This window comes from Idiotropiscis lumnitzeri, chromosome 9 (assembly GCF_059441095.1).
Source record: "Idiotropiscis lumnitzeri isolate Australia: NSW breed Sydney's pygmy pipehorse chromosome 9, RoL_Ilum_1.0, whole genome shotgun sequence".
NCBI classification, from domain to species: Eukaryota; Metazoa; Chordata; class Actinopteri; order Syngnathiformes; family Syngnathidae; genus Idiotropiscis; species Idiotropiscis lumnitzeri.
In genome coordinates, this window is record NC_142399.1 from 4,923,506 (window position 1) to 4,939,319 (window position 15,814).

The 15,814-nt window shown below is 42.7% G+C and overlaps 1 protein-coding gene across 24 annotated transcripts in view; it reads right to left on the bottom strand.

Moving 5' to 3' along the window:
- Nucleotides 1–15,814, bottom strand: part of LOC148329949 (calcium-activated potassium channel subunit alpha-1a) — a 135,087-nt gene that overhangs the window by 64,139 nt on the left and 55,134 nt on the right. For all 24 annotated transcript variants that reach the window (XM_088304617.1, XM_088304615.1, XM_088304602.1 and 21 more), the window contains one exon: nt 8,365–8,426. In XM_088304617.1, the coding sequence (XP_088160743.1) occupies nt 8,365–8,426 (62 nt within the window). The remainder of the gene's footprint in view (nt 1–8,364; nt 8,427–15,814) is intronic.

Consider the following 15,814-nt stretch of genomic DNA (forward strand, 5'->3'; position numbering starts at 1 on the left):
ATACATTTGCCTGCATAATTACGCAAGCCATCCGTTGGAGGGGCGGTATATTTATTCAAGCGGAGAATGCACCGAGTGATTAATTGGCGCACGGCAGCAATTAGAGCGGAGACCACCCTTGGAGGAAATGCGGGATTAGAAGATTCATGCAAAACGAAAAGATCCAGCCCATCATCCACCTGTAAAATATATTGCATGGCATTTTTTTTTTTTTAAACCACAAATATCCAAGACAGATTGTCCCCAATATGACAGATGCGCCACTCGGCAGAATCTCCTGGATCCTCGCCTGTCAAGAAGGAGGAAGCCACTAACCGTCATTTGCAGACCCGTCATACTATCCATCCTTCGATTTACCCGATGATGATAAACCATTAGTGAGTAGGCACAAAAGCAATCACAGGCAGTAACTATCGTATTTATCACTTGGATGTGTGCCTACAAGCAGCAAACTCCCCCCCTGTACGAACATCATGAATATGTATAATGGTCTGCTCGGATAGACGTGACTTACGGGAATCTATAGGCTGGCGAGGGAACACATATGCATTACAAAAATACATAGCAGAGCATTTAAGATGGTAGGGATAAAAAAAAAAATCTAATTCAAATCGATATTGCAATGTAGTACAATGCAAAATTCACTCTGGAATTTTTTTTTTTTAATTTCAGTCGCTCGGTAGGCTTTAGTAAAGTGTTTATAACAATTCTAATTTAAGTTGATAAATAAATTTTTTTCATATTATATCATGGTTCACCTTTTTTAATGAAAAAAGCAAGACCAAAACATTTGTCTAATAAATCTGATATTTTCTATTATAATACGTATTAATATCTGTCTTGAGGTTGTTAAAAATTAATGTCAAGCGGACCTTAAAAAAATGTTTTTTTTCCCTCAAAAATGTTCATGTATGGATCATTAAATGTTTTGAGGCTGGAGTTTCCTGCATAATGACCTCCAGAAGTGGACGAATGAGTCGTCGACATTTTTATCATCCATGAAATCGGATGAACGAGTCGAGACACGCCAAAGAGGACTTATTGCTCCAAGAAGATGATCCAACTTTTAATTCCGACTGTCCGTCTCGGGCGTATCCTGCGGATTGTTCTGCTCTTTAAGATGATGTAAAAGCCTCGCCCCATGTCCAAAGAAATTAGAACCACCCGCGGCTATTGTTAAAAATAAACGCTTTGATTTGGTTGAAAGGCAATTTCCTCATGAAGTGCAATCAGATTTTGGGCAGAGGTTAATTTGAATCTGTCCCCAAAAAGGAGTTAGTGCCAATGTTCTAAATTTTCAATTAAAGAGTCATGCATCAAGCCAACAAATTTCCTCTGCCGTCGCGTCATAAAAATAGCTTTCTTACAAGACCAAGCGTGCACTCATACACACAGATGGTGCACAGTGAAGACACCATTTGGAGTGGTCACCGTGGCGTCTCCCCCCTTGGGCTCCACTCTGGCCTAATTCTGACTAACTGCTCATCTCGAGTCATATGACCCAAAGCGTTCTCGATAACCCCGGCGAGAGCATGGCAGCATGCAACATGGGCTTCGCTGGTTAGTCAGCTTGACTTTGCATCATGTTGAAAGATCCCGTCCAAAAACTGGAAGCTTAAATGTGGTCATTATTAGAAGTCAAATCATCACGTTTGTGATGGAAGTAGAGGGAAGAAAAAAAACAAGAAAAGCGGATGTCTTCAAGTGCTGCTTAATGGGCTTCAAAACATTCATCCATTATTTTTTTTAGCGCATTTTTCCTCATTTGGGTCGAAGGTCAGTGCCCGCCTATGCCAGCCGGGTCAATAATGAGAGATGCAAGTCAACTTTTCTAGATGATTTTATTTTGCGTTGGTTACAAATCTGTCATTGCTTTCACGTGTGGTTTTCATAATAACAGAAATAACGAATTTATGAATTATGGGTCAGGTTCGGCGACAGGTGGAATTTTATTTCTGGAACGTAGTTATAAACTAAAATCTGTATTGTGCAAGCTTTTGTACATCAAACATAAAACCTTAAAAAAAAATTATTATTGTTATCAATAATAATAATAATAATAATAATAATAATAATGACTTAACAGCAAAAAAAGAAGACATTTTTAAAATTAGCATCACAAATATGTTTCCAGACACATTCAACCATTTCTGATTAAAATTAAAAAGCGCTTTGGGAAAGAACACCCTGAAATGCTCGTCAGACTACCGCACTGCAAAAAAAAATCCCAAACACATAAAAGTCCTAAAATCCGAGTCAAATTTAAAAATAATGCTGCGAGCAGTGATGAATGCGCCCTTGAAGGGAATGACGACGAATGCAAATGCCAAGCGAAAGCTTGACTCATTAATGTCATCCATTTGTCTTGTATACGTCGTCAAATGGCTTTTGGAGGAGCTTCTGGAAAGAGTTTTTATGACAATTTGATGCTCCATGGCAAAAGCCAATCTTCTCCGCCCACACGCTATGACGCAAACTCTCACCCATCTGTTAAGTATATCACTTCAATTTTCAGCAGCAATCGGGAAGCTTGCACCGGCACTGAAAAAGGACAAATTAATCCAAAGATGGCTTTTGCATAGAATCGTCAACTTCCTTTTTTTTTTTTTTTAAAGTGACAACGTGGCTGCAACCAGCTCACTGCTCCAGGCTAAACACGTAGCTTCAACCCTCGTCGCCATGGTAACACAAACGAAACTCTATTGGCCCAGCAGTTTTTTTTTTTTAAAGTAACACGAAAAGAGTTCATTGAAACATCGCCGCCGCTTGAGGCTCCCAAAGCAATACTGCCCAAAATAATATGAACGTGTGAGCATGCCACTGAACGCCGAGGAAACAATTATAGAAAAATGACGACAGAATTATTGCAGCCGATTGCGTTATCTCATCCCGTGTCAGTGTTTCCAACAGGAAACGAATGTAAGACAAGACAAAATCCCGATTGCCCCGTTGGGTGTGTTGAATGGGGGGTGGGGGGGGGGGTCACTTCACACCACACAATCACATGGGATTTCTGGCCACGAGTTGCCAGCATCCCGCGGAAAATAGATCACGGACCAACGCGGCTCTTATTACTCCTTTAAGCCCTGGCACAGCCTGGGGGGGTTAAAGAGTGGCGATGGCAAGGAGAGAGACATGCTGAAAGAAAGGCGGAAAGATGTGACATAGCGACAGTCATAGGAGGCTGTGAATCCATGTGTGTGTGTGTGTGTGTGTGTATGTACAAATGCCAGTGTATCCTCTTAGGCTGGATGGAAATATATGGGTCTAAATCCCGGGGACTCCAACGCTTCTGTAAAAAGCTCTCGTATTCATCCGCAGTTTATATTTGTGAATGCCCCAAAAAAAGAAACCAAAAAAAAAAACAAAAAACATGCTGCTCTCAGTCTAACCCCCATGGCTGCTGCTTATTTGTGACGCCGGTACACACATTTGCATGCACACATACGACATACAGAACACAGAGTGCCCGAGGGGAACGCCACAGAGCACATTGGTCTATTTCAGGAGCGAAAATGTTTCGTCACATTAACCTCCTCTGACCAACAAAAAAAAAAAAACACACACTGGCACATACGTACATCCTCATTTGCTCATAAGGACAAGAACTTAGGCTGATTATGACGCTGTAAAAATAGCCCAAAATACCTTTGGTGAGACAATAGGCTCTTGTTTGCCCTACTGCGACATTGACAAGCTGCAGGACTAACAGCGAGGGATTTTGCCGTCTATACCATAATGCATCACCGCTAATGAATGTTTTGATTCCACGCCTGCCAGCACAGATGTTGAAAGCGATTTAGGCGTAATCAGTAAATGTCTGCCTAGAAAGAGTCTCTTTAAGCAACTTAGCAGGGGGGGGGGGGTGGGGGGGGGGCGTCTGGGAAGCTAGCTTAGTATTTAAATAATTCACTTAGGTCAAGGTAAAAATAGCAGCAGCAAGGACGATGGATGAGTACATCAACAACTCAAAGGAGACTAAAAAAAGAATGGAGAAGAATGGATGGGCAAAGATTTATTAATAGGAATAGGTTGTAAGGTAAATAAAAATAGAAACCTCACTCACACTTTTATGAAAAGAAAACAGCGAACATCCCTTCTCAATTGTCCGTTGTAATTATAAAGTAGCTAATTATAGATGACAAAAACGAAAAAAAAAAACCATGATTTTCTTCAGGGAATGAAAATTTCCTTGAGTTTCTTTTTGTTGTTTTTGTATTTGTACCTAATAATAATAGTAATAACAATAGTGATAATAATAATGATAATAATAATAATATCAATATCATTGTGAACGATAAACCTAGCATATTTTTCAAAGAAGGTAGAAATAGTAATAATAATAATATAATAATAATGCAGTAATAACAATATAATAATAATGTACTAACAACGATTTTATATTGCATACATTATTGCACACATTGTAATAAAAAAAATCAATAAAAAGGCTCAGTCTGTGTTTTAAAGATTGTCTCATGCAGCGTTCAGCCTTTGTACTAAAAATAGCACTTTCCCTCTGCATTGTGGGATACCAGGCCTCCTTCACATTGTCATAGTGACTCTGAGTCCCCTCCTTACAAAAAAATAAAACAAAAACAAAAAAAATCCTGTCCAGGCCACTGAGCGTGCAATTGCAGACTGAGTCGACTAATTAGCGAGACAGACATTGCTCTCGTTAGATTTTTAATTAGCGTTCTCATGCAGACCATTTGCATTTAGCAGATAGTGGAAAACACACAAATGTCATTAGAAATCCAGTTTGGGAGAATCATCTTTGACTGCAGAATCTTTCGCGGTGTTACATGAAACAGTACAATGCTCTTTTGCGCTTTGCTTTCATATCACGTCCAGTTTGGGAATCCAGGATATGCTTTGCCTCAATTTCAAAAGGGGGGAGCTCAATGAACAAGTGCCATTAATAATATGTTTGTAGATTGAAATGTGGGGAATGGTGTCAGCTACTAACAGCGTCCTCTAATGGTCCAAATGGAGGCTTTGGTATTCCGACCTGACCTCACTGCCAGGTACTATCAACACCCAGCAGAGGAGGTCCGTATTTAGGCGAGTTGTCGCCGCCACAAGGTCTGCCAAGCCTCACCTCGCTCCTCAGCCATATTTCTCAGCTTACTCCATTAATTAGTCATTAGGATCCGTTTCTGTTTGGGTGTTGACATTGGTGACACGCTAATGATAGAGTTCCAGGTGCAGGTTTATGTGGCCTTGGACGGCGTTTCCGTCCGGTTTTGTGCCATCAGCTTAACAAGAACGTGAAGCGGAATACAAAAGTGGAGCAGGGGCATGCCTTCAAGGCAAGCCAGCGGTGACTTTGTCCTACATTTGTCTTTATTGCTTTGATGGGAGCACCCAAGAGGAAAATGAAGGCAGAGGGATGAACCAAGGTGTCCACGCTGTTGGTCGAGTGGGAGGGGACAAACTACATCCTCCCACTGACAACGCCATCATATAATGTGTGTGTCCGTGTGCTACGAGAAGAGCAGACAAAAGGCTGAATTCAAACACGCCACGGGCACAGATTGAAGGTAAACAAGCTCCCCGCAACAGCAAACAGATGGGCGGTCATTCTCCATGCTTACTGAGGCTTCATTCAGAAGCAGACCTCTCAACAACAGCATGTTTGTCAAGTTAATGACTACAACGCGAGCTCATTCGTGACAACAAACAATTAAAACAAAAGTTTAAACCCGCTTTTCAGATTTGTTGCCGTCATACGAAGCTTTCGTTAGTTATAACAGTCAAAAGAGTAACCATAAATTCCCCGAGGTGAAGAAGAGCGCGTTACATTTGGTGAGGAACGTCATCCACCACGAACCAGGAAGTAGCCTGCAAATAAGCTCCACCCCACAGTATTTTGACCCCAAATATTTTTTTAAATCGCCTTTTCATTTGACCATGACTCACAGATCTTATTAACTAATTCACTTCCAGCCAAGTAAAAAAAAAAAAAGAAAAAAGGATCTTTGACGTCTTTAGCCGTCAATGGTCGTAAATGAGTTAATAGCAGATTAACACTCCGTAAAAATAATTTTCAGCGTGGAATCAGGTTTGAATTTCCCACGCTTTTTCTGCAAACGTGACGACATGCGCGTTCTCGTCGTCGTCTCACTGTCACGACCAGAAAATTGAGCGGTGGAGAGTACTGAAAACCCACTTGGGCTTGAAAAGCCACATGCAAATGGCTTTCTTTCTACTCCAAAGGTAAGAAGTGATGAAATTGTCATTTAAAACGTGCGCACAAAGACAATAGGTTGCAATTTCATTTTTCAGCCACAGGTGGCAGTAGCGAACAGAAACGTTAGCATTATTCTATTTTATTATTCCCATTTGCGCTTTTACATCAAGTTAACACTTCCTAATGGAGCTGCAATGTAGTCTCCTGACCAGACGTTTGTACTGTTTTTGCTCGTGCTGATATTTAATCGTCCGCTCACTCTGCACGCCCATATTGACGTCACAGAGGTTTATTACTTAATTTCCGAAAGTTTTCATGCGCGCCTTTCGGATTATCAATCGACATAAACCACCCCTTCTTGTTCGGAATAAAATCTTGATCGGAATGAACTTGATGGGGTCAGAATATTCCGAATGGGGGGGTGTATATACGCATTTTTATTCCGATAAACTTTTAAACCAAATTAATGCGTCCGTGTAAACAGCAAAAAAAGAATATTTTTTTTTGTTTCTGTGTTCTACAGAACATTTGCCACTAAAAGAGCGTTGACTCATACGAGGGCCGCGTTTACGGTTAAGAGAAAGGTGAGCAGCCCCACAGTGACTGTAACACGCAGCCGTCAATATTTAGAAGGCTAATTGCAATCATTAAAAGCGCGAGGTTAAAGTCTCTAATCATTGATTTTCCTTCTGCTCTCGCTGCAACAAAGGTAAATGAGGTGCTCTATTTTTAGAGGGCGTATGAGAGTGAGTTAATTGAATTATGCCCGCGGTGTTATGCTACCGCTTCGTCTTCGTCTTCTTCACGCATCCTCGCACACGCAATCTCTCGCACCGGGTAATAAAAAGTCAATAATTGCCTCCTTGTGGATCGCCGCGAGAATACACTAAAAGTGAAAATGAATGAGATGCGGCAGGACTGGCGTGACAGCTCGTGAGTAGGTGACAAGTCCGAGTGATAATGGAAAGCCATTTGTGGCTCCCTTAAGTGAATGCATTTTGGATGAGTTTGATGTTGGCCGCGTGGGACGTCTTTGGCCGGCTGATACGCATCGAATGGAGGCGGAATGCTGCGAGTCCTTATCGAGACTCTTGAATTCCAGTCAGGTGCGTGGAAAATGTAGCGGAAAAAAATGACACAAGCAACCGCCATGTTTACTGTACGTGAAAAAGCCCTCCGAGTTTGTAGAACCTGCTCTGGTTTGATAAGAAGTCCCCCCAGTGAGGAAGCCTGAGTTAATCACAATGCCAAGCGGAGGGAGGGGATTGGGGGCACTATGGACTGCCGCGCTGATGGATTAGGCAATGCCTCGGATGCGGGAGGCAATACATTTAAACGGTGATATAGTGCCCAATGTATGGACAGCCGCCAGCCACAATATTTGATCTGTCATCCAAGTGAAACGTCTTTCTGATAACTTCATTTGAAATACGTCTTGGTTCATGTGATGGGTAAAAATTGCCAGAAAATTAAGTATGTTCCCAACATGCAAATAATCTTCTTTAACATTAATTCTCGGGGCGAGGCCTGACAAAATTTACAATACTGTGTGTAAATTATTACATACTTATTACATACGCTTTGCGGTAAAACAAAAAGAAATACGTATCTAATTGCGCACATCACAAACATGGAAAGATTTATCAAGCCAGTTCACTTTGCTGCCATTTCGAGCCCACTGACAAGTTTTACCATCTCATTCAAAGCAGCTTCTTATTTGAACTTGGAAGGGATTCAAATCTTTCCAAAAAAGAAGTACTTTTGAGAGTGGATAACGCTGCAGTGGTTGTCAGAGGGCTGCCAGGGCCGCAATGTGACGCTGGGTGACTGCCAACCGGGGAGATGCACCAACTGGCAACACACGCCATTCTCACTTATTCACACACACACACACACACAACTAAACAAGATCCTCCACACACATACAGTATCTCCCTGTCTCTGTTGCCATGGAAACTGACATGCCTTCCATTGACAAGATGCAGCCCGTGTGCGCGCACACGTGTACGAGTGTGTAAATACGAGCATTTGCATTTCAGAGACTTCACATACGATTGATTGGCAGCATGTAGGGCAACGTCAACGCAAGTCATGTTTATTCCACTTTTCGCGCGGCTCCGGAAGCAAACAACATCATTCTAAATATCTCCAAGGACATTCGAGATACTTACTCTGAGGAGTCTATAAAGTATATTCCAAGCGCCCCGATGCTGAGTGCAAATACTAACACCACCTGAGGAGACAGAAGAGAAGAGCAAATGATTAACAAGTGATGCTCCTGCACATGGGGATGTTCTATTCCGATGCCGTTGACGCGACACGTCATTAAACATCGTCTTGTCATGTTCAGGTTGCAGGCTGACGGACGTCTTAACAAAGTTGGCTTTGAATAATGAACGCTCGCCTTCATGTCAGCAAATACAGTGTATTGAATGCCACCAGGGTGATGAAAGTTCAATCACACACGTAAATCATGTCCCACTCTCACCGGGGCGTGCTGACAGGAAGTGCTCGGAGGTGCTATCAAGTGTTGATGGAACTATTATTGCACTGCCGGATTAAACGCGGATGGATAATATTGCAGCACAAGATCAAACCGGGCCTTGAAAAATCTTCCGAGCCAAATTGGTGTCGTCATCATCGGCAGAATGTCAGCACAATCTTCTTAGCGACAGCTGAAGACGGTCGCCATGCACGATTGTCTCCTGTTCAGCCCATTCCACAATAGCAGCCCACTGTGCCGCCTCACGCTGCCATTTATTATTGATGACGGAGCTTGATTACTTTCATGCGATGGCCCTTGAGATTGATCTGACGCATTGTGCTCGAGGTATTAAGCACTTGGCTTGCATTTTTAATGGCTTGAAGCCGCCCGAATGCAACACCATGGAGATTCTGAGCAGCATTGTTGAGCAGAGCAGAATGACCCTCACGAGCGCAACGCATCATTGACTTCCCACACAAAAAAAGGGGGAGATGGGTGGCTCAAGATGAAAAATGAAGAAAAAGACGATTAGGAAGCCGGTGGGAGCTACTACAGGATCTTAAAGCTGTTGTGTCATGCGTAAGATCAAAAGTAACCCTCTGTCACTTGAGCAAAAAACATGTCAAGATAACCATCGGACAAACTGACAGCCCATAATGAACAAAAGAGTGAATGAAGAAATCGCCTCATGAGTAATTGCTGCATTCATGAAAATTGGACGAAAACAAAAAGAATCTGACACTGCGATTGGCTGACAAGTTGGGATAGGCTCCACGCGACCCTCGTGTACAGATAGTAGATGGATGGATGAATCTGACAAAAACAGAAATTAAAATCATATTTTTTTACTTTTAAATCTGTAAAAAAAAAAATTAAAAATAGACATGAGGTTGTACAGGAGAACATATGAAACTAAAAAAAAAATATTTAAAAAATGATAATATTTATTCATAATAATTATTAATTAACAAATAATTATTCACAATTATCCATTATCTGTACCGCTTCTCCTCACTTGGGTCGCGGGGGGGCGCTGGAGCCTATCCCAGCTATCGTCGAGCAGGTTGCCAGCCAATCGTAGGGCACACAGAGACGAACAACCGTCCACGCTCACAATCACACCTTTAGAGCGTCCAATGAACCTGCCTTGCATGTTTTTTTGGAATGTGGGAGGAAACCGGAATACCCGGAGAAAACCCACGCACGCTTTGCACGATATCCACGAGTACCCGGACGCTATTAAATGTCTCCCATCCAGGGACGTAATGTTTCTCCTTCACTCTCCTTCATTCGAGACGCGTCATCTCGCATCCCGCATGTGCCCTCGAATTTAGGCCACCGTGTGAGTATAAAGGTCACGTTGGGTTGAGGACCAGAGAAGGAACAATTGTCGCTCGCCATTGTGGTCGCTTGCTAAAAAGCCGGAGACTCGCCGAAGAGACGCGTCATCATCTTAAACTGACCTAGTTATTCAGCTGTGAAGAGCCCCCCCCCCCCTCCATCGCACATTCACAATATTGTGCAAGCGCCGCTGCAAAAGGGGAAACCTAGAAGAGTATTTTTAAGGCAGCGGGGCTTCCCTCGTTCGGTTAAAAATCAGATATGTCAAATAAAAATAGCAGCTCTCGTAAAAAACGCACGTGTCATAGTCGTGGTAAAGATTTACGCGGGACGGGGTGCTCCTCACGCCGCGTTTCTCCAAAGATATTCATGTTTTCTTCTGAATAACGCCACACTTGGCTTTCATTCGTGCGGCCCACGCTATATTTAAAGTGAGAAGCTAAATCCCTCAGATGTTTTCCGAGGTGCACTCGAGCAAACGTTTCCCCAGGACTGGATATGTGGAGGGTGGCGGCGACAAAGGCGTGCGTTGGCTTCACGTGTCTGTGGCGGTTTCAGGTTCTGCCGTTGCACGCTGAAGGGATCAAGGTGGCGGCTCTCGTATGACAACGGCGCAATTGTAAACACATAATAACATGTATTAAACTCAACCAGCATGGAACAATTTACTCCTCTAGTCATTTTCTTTTTTTTTTTTTTTTTTGAGGCCAAGGGTTCTTGAGACGACCAAATTCCATCATGCTAAACCAAACAGGCTTCAAGTACAGAATAAATTAAACAAGCTAATTACTATTCTGACTAATTAGTTTTTTTCCCTGGCGTTGATCGTATCCTCAAATCGTCTCACCTCATTGAAATGAATAAATATGTCATTAATCTGTCCCAGTTCCACATAAACTTTTTGTAACCCGTTTTTAATGAAGGTGTGCCGATCCGATCATGTGATCGGAAATATGGGCTCGTCAGTATCGGCTGAAAAAGATCGGCTATTTTCATTTTCTTAATTCATTCACAGCCAACGACGGGTATAGAAGCCAAAAAAAAAAAAAAGACATTCTGTTCAGCTGGGCTGGCAGTGACTTAATTTCAAAATGCGCTCTAATTTTCTTTGTAATCGAATCGAGATCGAGACTATTTACCGGCTAATATAAATGCCTCGGACTCTGACTCTGGTGCAAAAACAACGTTCATTTTCGATACGCGACGCATGATTGACTGAGCACATACGGAAAATTGCGCTCATGTAAAAAAACATTGCATTTGTCGTGAAACGTGTTTTTAGTTGTCGCTTGAACTGGTGAAAAACTGCGTTGGCAAATAATGAGGGATTGACGGAATATTACGGCAACCTTAAAAAGCTACTCTAGTGTGACGTTTTTATGCAACTCATATAGATGTCATATTTGAAAGGATTATTTCATAATATCAGAGATATAAGTTAATATTAATTCAACATTTGTTCTGATTTTCAGCGAGAACAGATTGTGGCTTTGTGAGCTCATTAAACCATCACAGTGTTTGCACCACTTCCATGTGTGTATGTGTGTGTTTTATTTCCCTTTCCAGAACAAATTCTACTTCATCATCCGTGTGCGATCAGAAGCGCGATAGGCACCCGCACGCGTTCGAACACAAATATGGGCTGCGACAAGAATCTCACGGGACGAAGCCTCTATTACATGTTGGTGGCGTATCTCGGCACACGCACACCTCGGCTTGAAACGGCGGCAGGTTGGAGACACAAAGTGCAGCAATGACCTGACAACGCTGTTCGGGAAAGCACGCTTTGTATTCCGCTCACACGCGGGCGTAACTCAGCCCTTCAACTGCCGATTCTTGCTGTGCAACACACAAAGCACACGCATACCAATTGGGAGCAACACCCGTGTTGGTTTTAACAAATTGTTCCCATTTCCTAATCAGTCCATCTTTGGGCAAGTTCAAATAATTCCCTTGGAATCAAACACTTTGATGACAAGAAGGTCCCAGGCCGTGTGAGAGCTGGATTTGGTGTTTCTCTCAATGCTCAAGCTGCACTTGATTTTGTGATTCTCTCCCAAGTAAAACATTTTAATGATGCATAACCGTCAAGCAAAGGGAAGCCCAATTATATGCCGACGAGCCACCGCAGCTTCGAACTAATGGGAGGAGAAAACAACAAAGTGGAGCAAACAATGGCAGGGCTGCAATGCAACGTTCGAATCAAAGTTACTTTTGGTTTTGCTAACAAGCGACAAATTGAAATGCCGGAGTCCACCACGACTCATAAGATGAATTCCCGACACTCAGATCAAAGCCATTCTTCACTCTTAGTATTATCGTTTACAGCATGTCCTCAAATATTGGTCGTCCCTCCGATTACTACCAGCCGTGTTAAAAAAAAAAAAAAAAGGATCTTTGACGTCTTTATCCGTCAATGGCAGCAAATGAGTTAAGGGAAAATGGCCTCGTTAACGGCGGTAAGCGTTCCAGTCGACGCTGATGTGATTACTCCGCAATGTGTGTGCGTTTCCGTTCCAGGAACCACGTCACTAATTTGTACCGAACGGTCGGACTCAATAAAAGATGTCTGCATTCAAATCAATCATCTTCCTTTTGTCTGACAGCTCACCTGGCACCAAAGTACTATTTCGATTCTGAAATGCGTGAGCACGGTGCATCTGGTAAGGTAATCCCGCTGGCGGGGGGCTACGTTCTGATGCGTGAAAATCCAAACAGTGGTGTGAAATGCAACACCATCGGAGTGGCGACGCTAATTAAAATGAACTTTGGAGGACAGGTGCAAAGTGGGAAGCCAAATTGTGAAGACCTGTGGCCTGGTCCGAGTCAACACGTGTGGATCTTGAGACTGGCACAAAAGAAATGTTCTCTTTTCAAACCACTGACTTTTAACAGCTTGAGAAAATACTTTTGGTATCAACAATATAACGCAATGAAGTCGAATAATCAGAGATTTTAGCGTCCTTCCGTCCGCGACCTGGGTACCCTTTTGTCATCGTGCCTCCGTCCTTGTTCATAAAAAAATAGTTGTCCTCCGTCCCGGTCTGTCCTCGTCCTTTTAACGTGCTTTCATCCTTACTTTTCACCGGGATGTTACCCATTTCCTACATTCATAAAAAAGGAATAAATAAAAATAAAAATAATAAAAATAATAAAAATAAAAAATAAATAAAAATAAAAATAAAAATTAAATAAAAATAAATAATAATAATAATAATAATAATAATAATAATAAAATGACACCGTGTACGAGATGCTAAGGTCATGGAAGAGGGGTTTTCGTCTGAGTGGATTGAATTTTTTAACTGTTTAAGTGTCAACCAAGATAGCAATTACCTGCAAACACAATCACCTTCGATCACCAGACTGACTGGCGTCCCCCACACAACCCTCTTGTCGGGTTGGAACAAAGTGAAGTCAGCCACTCCGGCATACAAACACGGTGAACATGCACGAGACATGAAGCGCGTCGTGATATTTCCCACGATTAAAGCGACGGACGAAAACCCACTTCCGTCCTCGCTTCGTCCGTCATTTTAAAAAAAAAAAACTTCTTGTTCTCCGGCCTCTCTCCCCAAAATGGCCGTCCGTCCATCCTTCCTGTTGTACTCTCACTTCTGTCAGCATACAACAGCGATTATATGCATAATCACAATCCATCACTCAGCTATCAAACAGAGCATTACGATCCACGCCCGACAGCAATGCCGTCATACAGTTGGACCCCTGCAATTTGCTTCCTTTAACCTCGATGGCCTCGATGAGACAGACTGCAAGTTATTGTTGTACCTCAGCAACAGTAGCAGTGATTGATGGCGATTGGGATGACGCAGTGGGCCGGTGAGGACGGAAGCCACTCAGGTCTGACAAGATGACGGTTTCTAAAATGAGCATGTGTCAGCCAGAGATGGGGGGGGGGGGGGCAGACAAACAGGACAAGCTCTCCTCTAAAAGTTATTCCATCAGCATCATTTATTCACATGCAAAGATACGTTTGCTGTGTGACTTGTGCAAAAATAAAGAATAAAACAAAGTCCGCCTTTGTGAGATCTTGCATGTTGCGTGAGATCCTAAATATGCTCACTCCTGGATCTCTAAACATAATCAAATAATTTGCCGACATGTGCAATGGACCATTGCAACTGAAACAACTTGACTTGCCTCACAGGTTCATCTTGATGTAGTAAACATGGCAAAAAAAAAATAAATCAACGATCTGAATAAAAGACTAAATAAAGCAGAGACTCCGCATTGCGTAATTTCGTTGCTTTGTCGTTTCTCAATCAGTATTCCAAAGTTTTTTGTGGGTGTTTGTGCCTTTTTGTATTTATCAGTGATGATAAACCAAAGAGAAAAATGGTGATGACGCAATAACTAAAAATAAAACATACTGGAACAGAACTGTAACTTTTAACATTTCTTGCAACTTGTGCTCAACTTCTATATTAATTGACAAAGCTAAAAAAAAACACAAAAAATTTGTCCAGGTTCTCTTACCAATGTTTTTTGTTTTTTTTTAACTCAAGTTCCAGAGTTTTTGAATCAAGATATTGGACGATGACAACAGGACAGCACCCCAATTCACTCGGCCCAACCTGGGGACCATTACAGTCAACTAGATTACAACAACAACAATATTTACAGACCAATAAAGAACCGATTAAAATGGAACCGAGCCCTAATTTGGGTCCGACTTCTCGGGTTGGCAAAAGGAGTATTAGACACTTGAAGTAAAGGTCGGCCTCCTACGATTCAAACATTTCCCTTTCCCTGGCATCAATTGTGCGGTCATGACCTTGAAGGTTTTCCGAAGCCTCCGAAACGACAAAAGCAACTGAAGCGAGGCCACGAGAGGCGAGAGAAGATAAAAGCCAAGAGATGACGGCGGGAGATGGAGGGGATGAGGGAATATTGGAGAGACGCCCCCAGTGGGATGTGACGAGCATGACGAGGTAGCACAAAAATGGCTCGTGGCGGAGACAGAATGAGAGCAGCTCAAGAGAAAGATGGGTGGAGAATATTAGAGCACGTCCTCCAAGGCACAGCGAGAGCTTAAATGCCACAGCGTGTGCACGTCGGCGCGCACGCTCTTGCTCTCTTTGCGTGTATATTTCATGGCGACGTCCTCACCCGTGCCATCTTCTTCCACCTTTGTGGCGGGCGGGCGTGTTTTGTCCGTGGGACAGAAGGGAGGAGGACCCCTACCGCGATTATACCAGCACGAAGAAGATGAGAGGATGCATGTGACCGGCCTGCAAAGAGCTGGCTGCTGCCACGACACCGAGCTGATATGATGCCATTATGCAGATGCACTGTAGCTGCGGGCTTCTATTATTTCCAGTCAAAGTGTTCAGCCGTGACAGCCACGCCAGCTCAGTAAGATAGCGATGTCTTAAAGACTTAACGCGGGGCATATTTCAAGGCAGTTCAAGGGCTAGATGCTATCAACAAAACAGTAGTTGCGACTGGGACCAACAAGAGCAGCGAAATTTACTTACCGCGATATTGTTTTTGGAGCGATGACGATTTTCCTTTGGACAATATTCTATCAAGCATCAAGAATTTGTTCAAACTTTTTGATATAACGTTCAAGTACGTGCTGGCGACTCGTCCAGCGTGGACTCCGCCTCTCGACTAAGCTTTAGTTCAGCCGCAACCTTAAAGGGGAAGTCAACCCCGAAAAATATCTTTACAATATTATGTTTTATGAAGTCATACAAGTCTAAACTTGGCATTGCGGTTTGTGGAATTAAGCAGTAAACTACCTGCTTTAGTTCATCTTAGAGGGTGGCCAT